Raw genomic sequence first — 17,454 nt, 5'->3', positions numbered from 1 at the left:
TATTCTACAGTTTAATTAAGAAGTGCCTTGAAATTCAATATTTCCGAGAGGATTTGTGGACTAAGCGATCTAGTCGCTTAGCGCACAAAATAGGATGGTTCGTGCAAATTTGGAAGAAAGTATGAAACTTGGTCCACATATTCAGTTTGATATGCTCTTTCGAATGAGACTGGGACACAATCGATCCGACCACCCTAAGAGGGGAAACAGGGGGTAAAAGTCACCCAAGGGGGGAAAATGCGAAAAAGTTCCTTTTTGTCTATTTCAGCTTGGTATTTGGTGAGTATGTTCACTATTAGATTAAAACTGAAGGAAATTCCCGAAGAAAGTGTTTGGACTGTTCTACCGCCCTGGGGGGGGGGTTGAAATTGAACCAGCAGGGGAAACTGGGAAATGTTTGATTTTGCCATTTTTAACTCGGCATTCGGTTTTTATTCTCGGGTATTAGAAAAAAGAAGAAGAAAGTAATGGAAAGTTCTCGGAGTGCCCTAGTAACTTACGGCGGGATGGGGTGTAAGGGGGATGAAAATGGTCACGAAGGGCTTCAATTTTTATCTTTTTCTTAAAAAATTTTAAGATAGACGAACCATCCATCACTGGAGAGCAGCCTGTGGACGTAGAAGAAGATTGGTTGAATCATGTTGAAGTAGCGGAGAAACCGAACGGAAGTGCTTCTTTGCCGGTCTCGTGGGCTGCATTCCACTCCAATAGGCAATCGACGGTGGACAAGCCAAAAAGCATGATTGCACTGTTACCTATTTTTAAGGATCAAGCGCATTCAGGAGCGATGATACTTCACAATATGAATTTGGTTCAAACAGTTGTCTCGTATCTGAACCCAGGTCAGACTCCAGTTTTGACAGCTGATTAGCCATTCTATGCGCTGGCCAAACTGATACAGCGGAAATTTCAAGAAATACATCCGGAAGATTCATTTATCATCGTTTTCGGCGGCCTGTGCATAGAAATGGATATCCTGAAAGTGCTAGGAGACTGGATGAATGGATTTGAACGCGACGAGTATCTCGTCGAAGGTGATGTCACAGCAACAGGAAGCACTGATGCCATTTTTAAAGGGTCACAGGTCACTAGATCCCGTGATGTTGACTATGTAACTGCTTCAGTCCTTCATATCCTTAGGCACCGAGCATATGATGAGTATGCTGCGGAGAATAAAGAGAGCGACAATGAGGTGATATCTTTCAATGAGTGGTGTGAATCAAGAAAAGAATTCAGCGCTCAGTTTAGTTACTGGTCAACTGTACTTGATATTGAACTGATTTTGTTGATGTTCGTAAGATCCATCCGCCAGGCATATTTTATGCTTTATGTCGATGCTCTGCGAAAGATTCTGCCGTGGACCACACGAACTGTGCCAGATGGCTGTCGGTGCACGTTTGAGACATGATTGCCCTCAGTACACAGAACCCAGCGGTGTTTTTTGAGTTTAGGAAAAGAAACTTCAACGTTCGAAAGACATAACATACTTTTTCTTCCATGGCAACGGATCAAGCGCATGAAGAGATGAACGAGAAAATGAAAGGAACAGATGGTTTGATTGGACTCACCAAAACCTAGATGCTATGCTTCGATGGATCACATCAGGTCCTGATGTTCGAAGGGCCGTTGAGTAGACCCCGAAGCCGCGCCGAAAATCGGCGGCGCGCCTCCGAAAAAAACGGCGGCGTGCTGCCGAGCTTGCATCAGCGCGCTGACGCCGCCGCTGATTCTATCGGCGGTGGCGTCACTAAAACGCCACCGTTTTTTTTCTCTTTTTTGTTATCGATATCGACCTCCGGGCGTCAACTGTCATCCCGGCTAATCTGATTCTTAAAAATAAATACTGTCATCTTGGGCTCGCCATGTATATCGGTTCATAGGAAGGAGAAGAAGAAATTTTTCTTGAAACATAAATTCTACCTTCCACTTTAAAATTCTGTTCATTTTTCTTTCTGATTTTTCGGATGAAAAGAGTTAGGTAAAAGAGCATTAGGCAATTCAGGATGTTGTCATAGGCAGCGCAATTGAGATGTCTAAGTAAAGAACAATGTTGGCACAATGTATTATTTTTTTTTTTTTTTTCCATACCAGGGCAATTCGTATTGAAGGAGTTGTCGTCGAAACTTCAAAAAGGGCTCATTCGATTGGAAATTGGAATAACTTGTGCCCTTTTTAATAGTCGAAAGTGATTGGAAGGCAGGTAACATCCCTTTCACGCCCACCATTTCCCCAAACACATCCAATCAAAATTTTAAGATAGCCATTGTGTTCAGAGTAACTGATTTCCAGAAAGGAAATATTTTTTTTTGAGGAGGTTACTCCCCCACAACCCATAGGGCAAGGGTTTTGTAGTTATGCCCTGGAGGTATATAAGAACTATGTTGGCACAATGTATTATTTATTATTTTTTCCTTTAGACCAGGGCACTTCATATCGGAGAAGTTGTCGTAGAAACTTCGAAACGGGCTCATTCAATTAGAGATTGGAGTGGCTCGTGCCCATTCTAATGTTCAAAAGTGATTTGAAGGCAACTAACACCCCATTCACACCCACCATTTCCCGAAACACATACAATAAAAAATTTGAGATAGCCAGTTTGTTTAACGTAGTTGAAAGTTATGGAACTTAGGTCTTAGAGGATGACAACCACCCTTACAGCCCTTAGGGTAAGGGTTGTAATTTATGCCCTGGGGGCATATACGGTGTTTATAGAACGCGTTGTCGAAGAAACTCAAAAAGGGATCATTAGTTTGGAAATCGAAAAGCCTAGTGCCCTTTTTAATAGTCGAAAGTGATTGGAAGGCTTCACATTTTTATAGTAAAGATCGATGTGGGTATAATGTATCATTTTTTTGTTGTTGTTGTTGTTTAGACCAGGGCACTTCGTATCGAAGGAGTTGTCGTAGGAACTTCGAAAAGGGCTCATTCGATTGAAAATAGAAAGGGATGATGCCCTTTTTAATAGTCGAAAGTAATTGGAGGGAAAATAATCCCCCAACCCAGCCCCACCAACCCTTTGGCGTTTTGTTTTAAAATTAAAAGCTGCCGTAAGATTAAATAAAAATTCACAGTGTTTATGCTAATTCCCAATAAGGCATCTCAGTAGTATCCCAAGAACGACTTAGGGTATTATGTTCAAACTTTCAGGGCTTCTTCTGATCATAAATTTGACCAAATCAAAATAGCGTAAGTGTATCCAAGCTGTCAAAGAAAGTAAACAAATTTGTTTGCGAATGTTATCAAGTTTTCCATTTCAGGTCAATTAGAGGAGGTATGAAACTAAATTAAACACTATTATTTGTGTCCAGATTTTTATATGGGTCTATGTTGTTAAATTTTGCTGAAAATTGTTTTCCAGCATACAAATAGCAGGCAAAACTATAAATTCTTAAATAAACGAAAAGATTTAAAGTATGATTTTCTTTTTCCCTGAAAAGACTATGTCAATATAAAACGAACAGAAATTAATTAAAAAAACTGTTTCCAAAAAATAAGTTTTTTCAAAGAAAAGTAAAGAGCTCCATTAAACCAAAAATGAGCAAATTAAAGTCAAATAATCTACCAAGCGTGAAACTAACACAAATCAGCATCGATAAATAAATGAAACCCAAAACGAACAGAAATTACAATAGATAACCGAGTCAAACTCAAAACGAGCAGAAATTAACATAAGTTGGGCTCAAAACTCCTGTGCCTTCCCAAGGCCAGAACATAATTTGTACTTTACTGACAAAAATACAAATGAATATGCATTGTCAGTTTAATATACATATACTGATATTTAGTAATCAAAATGTTAACATTATTTGATTTATTAAAGTTATAAAAGTAAAAACATGTATATTTTTTCAGTAAAGTGCAAATTAAGTTCTGGCCTTGGGATGGCATAGGGGTTTTGAGCACAACTTGTGTTAATTTATGCTCGTTTCGAGTTTGACTCAGTGATTTACTGTAATTTTTGTTCATTTTGGGTTTCATTTATTTATCGATGCTGATTTGCAGTAGTTTCCCGCTTGGTAGATTATCTAGAGCTAGTATAGAAATATATCTATAGAAATGAATTACATTTTTTTGCACAGTTAGCAGAGCACACTGAAGTTGAAGTAGCCTTAAACTTTGACTTGAAACGTTATATACTAACCACTTCTTTCAGAATAGAATTTCGGAGGGTTATTCCGTGTTGATAAGAAAAGAGGGTAAAGGTGCAGTTTAGTTCCTCCATTAGTGTAGTGCGCAGGAGCCCTATGGTGAAGGTGCAAGTTTGTTCTCCCTTATAAAACAACTTATTTCAGCAGATACAAAGAAGAAGCCCATTTGCGGCATTCTGTGGGACCCCAAGGTCCAGTACTAGTCTCAGATCCCGCGAGTGGCAGTTTACGCTCGTCAAGTTCTGGCTGTATCGGCCACATGTGCCCCGGCTAACCGGCTTTTTAGCACGACAGGACTGATAGTGACTGCAAAAAGATCAATGGCTCCAGGCAGAGTGAACAAACTGACTTCTTCTACATCAATTGTAACTGAAGTGATATAACCGCTGATTTAAAAATTGTTGGAGTTGTTAAGCCATGGTATCTGATTTGTATACTGTGTTTTTTCGATGTTGTTAGTTGTTGTTTTTTTTTCACTTCCTTTACGTATGTATTTGATGAACAGGAGATGTTTGAACTTCAGACTTTGAAAGTTACACAGATCTTATCCCAAATAATTAATAAGCAGGAAATGACTGAGCGAAGTATTTTAAAGTGGCAATGCGATCATCAACATAAACACAATATTGGTTTCCCTAGGCCTAGTGATTAAAAACGAGAATTTTACTAGATCTGAATAAAAGTGAACATGAACACTTTCCGCACGGCCCAAAAAATTCCTTTTTTGTCATATTGTTCTTGTATGTTTTTAGCCAACCATTTAAAAATCCTTACTAAAATCGAGGTTGAACGTGCTTGGTGAAGTGGAATTTTTATTATTATTTTCAATAAGAAAAATCGGCGCGCCGTGGCGCGCCGCCCGTATAAAATCGGCGGCGCGCCGCCAAAAGAATTTAGGGGCGCCTGGCGGCACGCCGCCGCCGATACTGAATCACACATTCGCCGCCGTCATTTCGGCGTGGCACGGCTTCGGGGACTACCGTTGAGGAGTATGAAGACGAGAACCAGCCCACTCCCCCTGCACTGAACGACAGCGGATCCCTTAGGAAAACTGCAAAATCTGACCTATCAACTTGTTTAGAAGCATTGCTGGACATACCAACTACTATTCCTCAAGTCAGTGCAAAAGTATTCGATGAATCAGCCTTGGTTCATGCTTGCACCCAGCTCCTGCAAATGTTTCAAAGATTACGCGGAGAAGTTTTCTACCTTATATTCATAGCAAAAGAGCGACTGTCCGTAATATCTATATGATACGTGACAGGTGCATCAAAACTAACTTAGAGAATGGAGAAAGAGAAATGAGAGGTTTCGGAGAGGAATTCAACCTAAAAGAATTAACTCCTATCCCTCGGAACTGGGCTGATTTCCTCCGTACCAAAGAAAACCAAGAGCAACTGTTCTTTCTGTTAGCAGACCGCTTGGCAAGCATGAATTTGTTGAGAAAAGAAGTTTATAGCACAAAGGATTCTGATGTTGTGCCTTCGGTGTCAGCTGCTCGAGATGATTTGGTCCCTTGTGATCATGAAGAGACAGATACACGAATTATCCTCCACGTTCGCCACTGCTACCTATCTTGTCACGAACAAGTTATGATACGAACCGTAGATACAGATGTGCTCGTGTTAGCTGTGGCCGCTTGCTCACGCGTCCCACTTTTTGAGCTCGGGGCGGACTTTGGTGTGAAGCAGCAGCGCAGAACCATTCCAGCTCACAAAATTCATCATACGCTTGGCCCCCAAAAGTCAAAAGCTTTATCTGGTTTCCACGCGTTTACACACTGCGATACAGTATCTTCCTTTTCTGGCATTGGAAAGAAGAAAGTTTTTGATATCTGGAGAAGTTATCCCGATGCAGCTGACGCGTTCTTGGATTTGTCGTCTGTGTCGACTGCTACGAGACCGCGAACGTAAGGGCTACTGGAAAGATTTGTAGTTTTATGCTATGAATGGACAAGCGAAGTCCAGGGTGTTGACAAAGCGAGAAAAGTGCTTTTTGCCAAGGGACGGCAGATTGACTGCATCCCACCAACATCCGACGCCCTTCTTCAGCACACCAGACGTGCACACTTTCAGGCTGGCCGAATTTGGGCAGGAGCAGCTGACCCCATTCAGAATCCTCATTCCCTCTCTGAATTTGGATGGAAGCTCGTAAATGATGAGTGGCATCTTGTCTGGACGATGCTACCCGAGGCTTCCAAGGCGTGCAAAGAACTGGTCAAATGTGGCTGCAAAAAAACCTGCCAGCCACCATGCAAGTGCATGAAAGTTTCACTACTGTGCACTGATCTGTTTGCCTGTAATGGAGCGTGCTATAGATCTGACGTCAGCAACGAACAGGCTGCTGAACCAGGGCACCAACTGCGTACTACTTTTCTTCTTTTTTTTCTTATTTTTACCTCTTTTTCATTTCTTCCTTCAGTGATTAAAGTCATATCTTTGAATGAAAGTTATAGTAGTGCATTTGACTCTTAAAGGAGAGAAAACGAGGGGAGGGGGAGGCAGTCATAGTTTTGCATGTCACAGTTGTCATCCCCAGTTTCCTTTGTCCAGTGTTTGCCACCTACTCCTAGTAGAGTCAGCATGACCGCCACAGCCAAAATTGAAAAGAAACTCAGTTTGGCATTTTCCCCTGCCCTCTCCCCCTTTCAGTTTCCCCTCTTTCCCCTATCCAGAATTTAGAATGTAATACTGTACCACTCGATCTTAAGAATGCCTCCTGAAATGGCGAGAACAAACTTAGAAACAGCAGACCATAAATTTCCCTTCTTTAGTATTTCCCCCGGGGGAAATATTTACCCCTGTCACCCTCCTCCCGGAACACCCTCTGCACTTTCGCCATGGCATTAAATCAGTGACTATATAAGATCGAATAAATAAACCGAATACCAATTTGAAATAGGCAAAAACAAATATTTCCTGTTTCTCCCCTTTTAGGTGAATTCCTCCCCCACCCCACCCCTCCCTTTGATTGTGGGACACTCCAAGCACCTTTTCCATCACTTTGCTTCAATTTCTGTCTCATACCGAGTATACACACCGAATATCAAGCTGAAATAGTGAAAAAGAATTTTATTTTGCTTTTCCCGATTTTGGGTGACGTTTACCCCCTGTTTCCGCCTCTTAAGGTGGCTGGATCGCTTATGTTCCAGTCTTATTCGAAAGATCACATCAAACTGCCCCTGTGGACCAACTTTCACACTTTTCCAAATTTATACGAACCTTTGACTAAGTAACTAGAGTATAATCCAGGGGGCCAAAAACGTTTCTATTTTTATGGCCTTTGTACTTTATATGTTTTTTTTTTATTTATTAAGACCGCTATTTAAAATTAAGCAGAAGAATAGCAGCAAATAACATGTGGGGATAAGAAAGAAGAAGAAGAAAAAGGCATCATTATCAGCAGGTTATTAAAATAACGGTATTAACTACAATTTCAGATGACATGTTTCATACCAAATGATGTAGAGACACAAATGGTGCTAATTTCTCATGACATTGGAAGGGAAAAAAGCACAAGGAATACAGAGAACATCTAATTATTTTTTCATCTAAAATATTTTTGGTTTGATGTTGCGGTTCACAACCAAATATGAAAATTGTAGAATATATATTAAAAAAAAAAAAAAAAAAAAAACGGAATTCATGACATAAATGTTCGATTTTAAAATGTCATATGTTGATAATTTATTGATATTTCTAGCCTCTAGAAACCCAATAGTCTTGGCCTACAGGCTGGGGCACGTAACTAGGAATTTATAGCAACGATGAACGGTGGATGAATAACGACAATTACATTAAAGTATATAAAGATTTGTCCGCTCAGCTGGCTTGAAAATTACCCATGTTTCTTTATTTGCAACAAGTTCACGAATTTACCTTAAACTATAGTTCCACCAAAGCCATTGATGACACAGGGCAGAGAGGCTACAGAGCCTCTCCACTCTCCACTAAGCAGTGCCGCAGCGGCAACGTCTTTCCACTCCAGTACTATGGACGCCTCAGCCGTCCTTGGATCTTGGTCATTAGTTTGCCGTAAGATGTTTTTGGACGGTCTCGTCTTCCTTGGTTCTCTGGTATACGATCATAAGATCTCTAGGTAAGGCATTTTTGTTGCATACGAAGGACTTTTTACATTTTGCCTGGGACACGCGCATTTAACTACCTATAGACACATGAGCACACAAACAAAGAAGCCTGTGGCACCAGACATAAAAATGAGAAAATATTTGCATGAAGAGTCACTTTAATAATAGAAGCAGCAAATATAAAACTTAAAAAATTAGAAGAATAGCCTTCAAAATAGAGAGATCACACAATAGTTTTCCAATCACAAAGTTATCATAGGTGTAGTCCAATCTCACCAATGACACAAGATTTTTCATGACAGGCACGCACACACTATTTTGATAGGTGGCATGTAGCCACAGAGCCCCCCTCCTCCTAGTACATGCTCGTAAAAAAAATTTTTGGTTAGTTCATTACTTTTATTTTTTGACATTAACATATTTTTATAAACATGAGTATATTCTAGAAGTTCAGAAAATTCTGATAACAATCGCTACAGTTGGATAACTGGTTGTTGGAGCTCCGTAGGGGGGGGGGCTGAAAATTGAGGCTTTGAACATATTAGGTGGATGAGGAGTTTGCGCAGCTGTGCTGGCCTAAGGCAGTTTGGTGCTGCAATGAATTGTAAGCAGCAGTAGAAGTAGCTAAGCAGTTTACTTAGATGGGGTTTCTAAGAGTATTTTAAATTCACTAAGGGACAAATATTATTCTAAATGACTGCTAAAAAAAAAAAGCTGATCGATGGATTACTTCCTGAAAATCAGAGTGATGTGAAATATCAGAAACACATTTCCGGGTTATATTTCTTAAAATTTTGAGAGTAAGGAGGGAATAATAAGATAATTGGGGGTGCCCCCCCTCCTTCCCTCTCTAAGCAGCTAATCATATGAATACAATTTTCTATTTCCTATTTATAATACTCACTCACTAAATGGGGAGCTATCCACCGAACCTCCCCAACCACTTTTGCTCCACAGGACCCCAGATTCCCCAGCCCCATGTACTTAATAAGTTTAATGTGTTTATTACTTGTAAGCCTTCCACCATTTAGAATAATTTAAATTTACCCACAAATTAAATTATCTTGTTTTTGAGGGTAGGGGATTGCTTTTTTACAATAAACACCATAAAGATCTTACAGCCCTCCCCCTCCTTCTACTTATAAGGATTAAATGCTCAAGCGGAGACCTATTAACATAGGAAAAGAGAAAACCAACAGGTTCGGCGAAATCCTCCCGGATCGCAAGCTTTGGGTAGGCCAAAGGACTCAGGTCCAAGGACTAAAGCAAATCCTAAACAAAAATTTGAATTTTTTTAAATCAAGAATCATATTAGGAATACAAGATTCTTTGTATATCTGATATATTGTCTCGTACTCCCATACTAGTGGAAATTATTTTGAACGTCCCTCCTTGGTTTATTTTCTCAAGATAGAAGATAATTGCGTAAAATTGAGGAAAGAGGAGGGGGAGAGGTTTACTACAGAGGGCTTGAAAGCTTATTTTGGGGCAATTCAAAGTGCCAATTTGTTTATCATACATAATAGAAAGTAGGGCTCTGTGAAATAGGTGTTTCATGCTTAGCAGAGTCACTGAAGAGAAATTCAGGTCTATTTTTCACAATTTCCAGATTTGACAAACTTGCTCAGATCGGCAGTGTTGCCAAAAAGGAAGAATAAAATATTATTTAACCAAATGCACAAAATGCACATTGCGTACCAAAAAAAGTCATTCACATTCAAACTGTAGAGCGTTCGGGCCTTGAATTATAGTTGAACTACAGTCAAAAGCGATTTTACCTTCCCAAGTCACTACTGTGGTCGCTGTACCCTATTGTCTTGTGGTCCTTGACCAGCTCCTTTCACTGAGTGCATTCAGTGCATAGCCACATAATAGTAACATGTTTTTTCTTAATAGTAAAAACCTTTTTCTTAACAGTAACAACTTGTTTTTTAATAGTTACAAGTTTTTTCTTAATATTAACAAGTTTTTTCTTAATGGTAACAATGTTTTTTTTAATAATAACAAGTGTATTCTTAATAGTAACAATTTTTTTTATAATAACCAGTTTTTTTTAATATTAAAAAATTTTTTCTTAATGGTAACAATGTTTTTCTTAATAGAAAATTTTTTCTTAAAAGTAACAAGTTTTTTCTTAATAATAACAGTCTTTTCCTTAATAGTATGAAGTCTTTGTTAATAGTAACAAGTTTTTTCCTAATAGTATTAACTTTTTTTTAATAGTAACAAGTTTTTTCTTAATAGTAATAAGTTTTTCTTAATAGCAACAAGTTGTTCTTAATATCTTGGAAACTTCGCTTGTGAATTTTAGATTTTTTGACGCAAGTGGTCTCAGGGGACTTAAAAAGGACGCCAGGTAATTATTTCCCACTGGAGATTTTGCCTGGCAATTGCCTTACCTACAAAGGAGTAAGCATTCAACGTTCGGACCTTGCCAGAACTACAGTTGACTTGAGTGCATTCAAGTCAACTAATAATAAATTGTCAAGTTTCAGGGTCTGGATGCACTCAGTGAGAATATACTAATTGTTACCAGCACTACAAACTAAATAAGGTCACGAGAGAAAATGTTTAAAGTTCATCACTTCTAGATGAGGGATTTTTTAGATTCTGAGGCTTCTGGGGGAAAGCCCAAAATCCACTTGGGATTCCCTTAATGTCCCTTTCACGTTTTGCAAAGGCGGAAAATGAGGAAATACAATTTGCTATGAAGTAGTTGGCTCTGCCAAGTATGGCCAAATCCACTTGAGGAACAGGGTTGGGCATCCTGTGGACGGATACCTGAAAGTAGAGTAATAATAATAAAAAAAAAGTAAAATATCCCATTTTCTAGGACTATAGAAAAAAATTATTATTTTAAACACATGGAAAACTACAAAATTAAAGAAACTAGAATTAAAATGAAATACTGGCTTTTTGTTTAAGAGGGAACATTTGGCACTAAATTTGGTCACGAGGCGCCATTTAATTAATAATTTTTGACTTTCATCGTCAAATCCTTAAAATTCAGGATTTACTAAAGAGTAACGTTAGGCTTTTTAAGTGTCAAAAATAATTGTGGGGCTCAAACCTATTAAACCTTTTGTTCCCTACGTGGCAGTAAAATTATGTTTTGATACAATCTTTCGGGCGTCTAAGTGCCGCAGAATCAAGCATCTGTGGCCAGATGCCTAAAAATAGGATAATAATAAAAACACATCTCCTTTTCTACGACAAAATAAAAAAGAAAGATCAAGACTGCTAGGACAAGTTTTATAGGTGAGGTACGAATGTCTACATATATTCAATCTTTTCGGCTATCCACGTCGAACCAAATTAAATGCAAGATATCCTCGAATTGGGTTGTAAAATCAAAAGTACCCTGACACGAAAGAATAAACTTTCAAATGGGAATAAATCCATTTATTTAGGCAGTGTTAAAAAGGTACAAAAGTCCAGATATTTTGATCACATATACAGCGACCATCTTCAGTAGAAATACTAGAATAGTAAAATTGAAACTAGCATATTTATTTGCAACAAAATAAATAAATTTTCGGGTCATTCACAAAATAATATACTTCCGGATTATTCACTAGATTATTTTCAGAGAGAATTCATTGACAAAGTTCATTCAAAGTTCTTGATGTAAATTTTCTTCTTTAATCTTGCCCAAACGTAAAACAAATTTCCAATGAAAGTGTCAAAGCCTTCCGTGTCTTCTAATTGCAAACCAAATGTTGAGTTTATTGTTGTTTACTGGGTTGGTCTGATTTCCCCATATATACAACGTATTTTCGATGTAACACCTTTAATTGAGTGTTGTTTTCTTAGACCACACTGCCGTTCTATGACGAGCAAATAAACTTTCAAATGGGGATAAATCCATTTCTTTAGACAGTGAAAAAAGAGGTAGAAAAGTCCAGATTTTGTGAACGACCCGAGTAGTTATTTATTTTGTTGTATATAAATATGCTAGTTTATTTTTATTATTTTAGTATTTCTACTGAAGACGATCGCTTTATATGTGATCGAAATATCTGAACTTTTGTACCAGTTTTTTCACTGTGTAAATAAATGGATTTATCCCCATTTGAACGTTTATTTGTTCGTCTTAGAACGGCAGTGTGGTCCAAGAAAACAACACCTAATTTAAAGGTGTTACGTGGAAAATACCCTGACACAGATTGCATGAACCGATTCTGATCTATTAGTCGGATCTTAGCAGTGAATGTCTGTTACTCCAATAATGATAAGCAATACGTTGATGGACCTCATTCCTTACAGTTTACTCTTACTCATCAAAAGTTACGAGCCTGAAAAAATTTGCCTTATTTTCGAAAAAAAGGGGGGACATCCTAAAAGTGACAGAATCTTAATGAAAATCGCACTATCCAATTCAGCGTATCAGAAAACCATACTGTGGAGGTTTCAAGCTCCTATCTGTAAAAATGTGGAATTTTGTATTTTTTGCCAGAAGAAAGATCATGGATGCCTGTTTATTTGTTTTTTTTTGTTTGTTCGTTTTTTTTCCATGGGTGATCGTATCGACCTAGTGGTCCAAGAATATGGTGAGAGGGCTCATTCGAACGGAATTTAAAAGTCCTAATGCCCTTTTTAAGTGACAAAAAAAAATCGGAGGGCAACTAGGCACCCTCCCACGCTCATTTTTTTCTTGAGGTCACCTGCTCAAAATTTTGAGATTGCAATTTTTTTCAGCACAGTCGAAAATCTAATAACTATGTCTTTGAGGATGGCTTCGTCCTCCACGGTTCCCGGGGAAAGAGCTGCAAGTTATGAACTTTGCCCATTGTTTACGTATAGTACTGGTCATCGGGAAGTATACAGACGTTTTCAGGAGGATTTTCTCAGATGTGTGTGTGTGGGGGGGGGGGGGGGTGAAAGAGCGGGTTACGTGGGAAGATTTTTCCATGGAGGATGTTTTCATGAGGGAAGGAAAAATTTCTATAAAGGGGACGCCGGATTTCCCAGCATTATTTAAAAAATTATCAGAAATTGAATAAAAAAAACAAGTTTTTTCAACTGAAAGTAACAAGCGACGATAAAACTTAAAAAGAAACAGAAATGATGATGTATATAAGGTGGTTCACCTCCTAGTCAATACCTCACTCTTTACGCTAAAGATATTTTTAATACTTCCAAAAAGGCTATCTATCCTAATTAAACGGCCTTTGTGATTCAGGGGTTTGTGATTCGAACTTTAGCGTAAAGAGCGAGGTGTTGACTAGGTGGCGAACCCCATATACGTAATAATTTCTGTTCGTTTTAAGTTTTAATGTTGCTCCTTAGTCTCAGTTGAAAAAACTTGTTTTTTTCTAATTTAAGCAAAAATTAAATTCTCGGTTTCTTCTCATTCTTCAAGATATACATGGTTTTGAAATTTTTCCTTTAACCAATTTAAACAAATAGATGTCGTTTTCACCATCGAAGGTACTTTATACAAGAAGAAACATTTTCCTCTTACTTATATCATTTGGAAGCGATAATTGTTCCACAATGATAAGCGGGGAAAATGGTTTTGGTTTTCAAAGAACTTCCTCTGAATAAAGTTCCCTAAGAGTTTCTAATTGGATACATCTGGCACTCACTAGCACTCTGCGTAGAGATATAGCTAGCGTATTCCTATTTGGAGGAATTTCTTAAAAATGAGTTCCTATTTTTCTTCGGAGTGATAAAGACAAAGATCCTTTATGCATATGAATATGATTAATTTAATTAATAAATTAATTCGACTAGATTAAATTGATATTTAAAATTATAAACTAAAAAAAAAACAGTTAGTCCAGGAATTTTCACACTTTAAATTGGAGGAACTTAAATCTATGTAGCCCAATGTAGCCCAATTCTTCGGACTTAACAAGCTTAGTCCATTAAAAATAGCTTTGTGACCTTATAACTTAGACGCAAAATCAACACGCATACATCTATTGAGAATCAGCATAGATGACAATCGATGTGTTTGATAGAAAACAAAAAATACCCCTACGGACTTGAGTTACGGACAAGAGCTACGGACGTGAAATGTCATTCCGACTTTCACCGTCACGTTTTCCTCCCTACGAAGACAGCTTACAAGCTAAATAGTATATTAGACTAACTAAAAAGAATACCAGTAAAACTTCACTTAGGCTACAGAAATATATCATAATTCCTGGTGCAGTATTTCATTCGTCATGTGAACCACTGATTTTATTCATTTACTTTAATTACTAAATTAATTAGATTCCCTCAGCTCAATCAATAAAATTAATCAATCAATTTAAATCAACTGAGTCGGTCAATGTCAGCCAAAAAGACATCATAACTCCTTTGTGCAGTATTTCATTCTTCCTCTGAGCCACTGATTTCATTTCATTTAATTGATAAATTAATTAGATTTGCTAAATCTAATCAATTAAGTTAATCAATCAATTTGAATTAATCATAAATACATCATAACTCCTTTGTGCATTATTTCATTAGTCATCTGAACCAATAATTTTATTCGTCAAATTAAATCGATAAAAACAAATATTAGTCTTTTTTTTTAGCGAAAATTTAGCGATAAATACCTTGGATTATCTGAAACTTCCCTTTTCCCCCCGTTAATCAATTAATATCGAGAAGAAAAAAAGCTAATAGCCCGATAATTGTCAAGGACGTTTACTGAGATTGAAGATGGATTAAAAATAATTTTAATGACTCTATTTTATAGTTTTGGTCTATAAGACTTCGGGAAACAAGACACCCAAAAAGTCTAGACAATAGTAATAAAATACATAATAATTGGACAGATAATAGTACGTAATAACAGAAGTCTACATCTAAAAGTCTACTTAGTTATACTTTAATATCTTAACTTACTAAATGTTTTCACAATCAGAGTTTTTTTTATACTTTATTAAGCTTTAACCAGATTTCCTCAAAATAGATGTTTAGTTGTAATGGAATCAAGTTACTTAACTTCATCCTTTTAAATTATTTTCTCAATTTTCATAATTATGACGAGAAAGACGTCATTCAGTTTTAGGAAATTAAAGAGAGGAATTCTTTTCCAACTCAACATTTCGACTTAGCATGGCCTATTTCTTTCTATTTCTTTTTGTCTTCTGCAAAACGTGCAAAAGTATACTGACAATGTTTTGATCCGTTAAATTATTAACCACCGTCAAACACCGAGTTTCATTTTATTAAGTTTGACGAAAAGTATGTCATTCATTTTTAGTAATTGAAGGGAAAACTTTCCCTCAACTCATATTTTTGACTTACGTTTTATTTATTTTTTTTCTATTTTTTTTTCTGTCTTCCTCAAAAAGTCCAAAAGTACGTTGGCCATGTTTTAATGCTTCTAGTTGAGGAACCTTACAATCAGAAGAGTTTATTTTCGTGAAAGCACAGAATAAAATAAAAATGAAGTGAAAATATAAAATAAAATAAAAAATTTATATACACAAAATAATACACACACAATATATATATATATATATATATATATATATATATATATATATATATATATATATATATATATATATATATATATATATATATATATATATATATATATATATATATATATATATATATATATATATATATATATATATATATATATATATATATATATATATATATATATATATATATATATATATATATATATATATATACACATATATATATATTTAGAGAAATTTATATCACCATAATCATATTTAGTACGTTAATATTTGAATTTGTTTTCTATTCATGTGTTAATTTTATTTTTTCTTTCTTTACTCCGTCTTATCATATTATGTAAACAATTAGTGTTCGATAAACAAATAAAAAAAATAGATCAAGTTTCAACTATACTTAATTAATCTAGATTTTAATTAAAATTTAATGTTAAAATTAAAAACCAATAAATGTTTAATTCAAGAAGATATTAATTTGTATGGGTATCATGTTACTTACATTCATCCTTTTAAATTCTTTTTTCAACTTGTCTATCATATGATCTGAGTCAGATGCAACAAAAACACTTCTTGCGCTATAATCTTTAACAGCTTTTCGTGTTTGTTGCAAAATCGTCTCGTGAGATGGCAAGCACATTTCTTGCGTGGCTCTTCCGTATTCATTTCGATATCCTAAACACTGTGGAGCAGCGAATAAACTTGGAGTCGAATCAATATGTTCACAGGCACGCTCCTGAAAAAATACAAAAATGAAGCTCTAAGGACATTAAAATAGGAATATTTTTGCCCCCCCCCCTGGACCCATCTTAGGTTTATTCATTCCTGAAAATTGGGACTATAGCTGAAGCTCTAAGGACATAAAAATGGGCATATGTTTGCCCTCTCCTGGGCCGATCTTAGGTCGATTCATTCTTGAAAACCGGGATATCCAAAGAGTTTTCTTTTGGTTGTCTCAAAATCCTAAGGTCTTTGTGGGGAGTAATAAATTCTCGTCAGTATTGCCAAATCAAATCGTAAAAGTAAATAAACCAAGTCGAATCAATATGTTCACAGATGAAGAACAGGAAAATAGTAAATATCAATGTTGTATACATCTTACACGGGGGGAAAGGGGGGGGGGGAGAAACTCATCACAGCACAAAGTCGCCAGAGGTCAATATGGTAGCACAAAGCTGTGTTAGTTTTATGGCTATGTTTATCACCACTTCTTGAGCACCTAGTACCAGGTAGGTTTGAGCCGCATTTCTAAGTTTCTAGGCCCAATTTCATCCTAATCAATTAGATTTAAATAGACTTAAACCGGGCATAAAAACAGGAATCAGATAGGAAAGAAATATACCATTCTATTCCCCATTCAACGATTTTTTTAAAATAATAATCACGCCATTTCAATTACGCTGCACGAAGGTATGTTGTGTATCTTATTAGGCTTGTTAAAGATATATTAGCATAGAGATAGTTCCAAGGGGTTCTAGGGACGACTTTATCCATAACGCAGTTAGATGGAGGGGGAGATTGAGAATTAAACTTTGGATTGGGGGCCTTTTAATTAGGTGTAGATTTTGCTGAAATTTATACGAGTGTTTCGACTATCAACCTTACTTCCTTTAGGTGCACCTCCCTACTTTATTTAGGTGTACCTCCCTTACTCCCTTACGTAAGGGAGGGTGACCTCCCTTACTTCCTTTAGGCGCAGTTTCTGCGCCTGCACCTCCCTACTTTATTTAGGTGTACCTCCCTTACTCCCTTACGTAAGGGAGGGTGACCTCCCTTACTTCCTTTA

General features: G+C 36.8%; 1 protein-coding gene across 1 annotated transcript in view; it reads right to left on the bottom strand.

The window, feature by feature from the left end:
* Window positions 1-8,381: 8,381 nt before the first annotated feature.
* Window positions 8,382-17,454, bottom strand: part of O-fut1 (O-fucosyltransferase 1) — a 97,716-nt gene continuing 88,643 nt past the window's right edge. The window contains exons 6-7 of the mRNA XM_089104613.1: window positions 16,171-16,404; window positions 8,382-11,016 (exon numbers count right to left, since the gene is read on the bottom strand). Of these exons, the coding sequence (XP_088960739.1) occupies window positions 10,807-11,016; window positions 16,171-16,404 (444 nt within the window). The 3' untranslated portion in view covers window positions 8,382-10,806. The remainder of the gene's footprint in view (window positions 11,017-16,170; window positions 16,405-17,454) is intronic.

This window comes from Artemia sp. Qi Xiang Cuo, chromosome 18 (genome assembly GCF_049724085.1).
Source record: "Artemia sp. Qi Xiang Cuo chromosome 18, ASM4972408v1, whole genome shotgun sequence".
Classification (NCBI taxonomy): Eukaryota; Metazoa; Arthropoda; class Branchiopoda; order Anostraca; family Artemiidae; genus Artemia; species Artemia sp. Qi Xiang Cuo.
The sequence above is the reverse complement of the archived record's forward strand: the minus strand, read 5'-3'. Positions and strand labels throughout refer to the sequence as shown.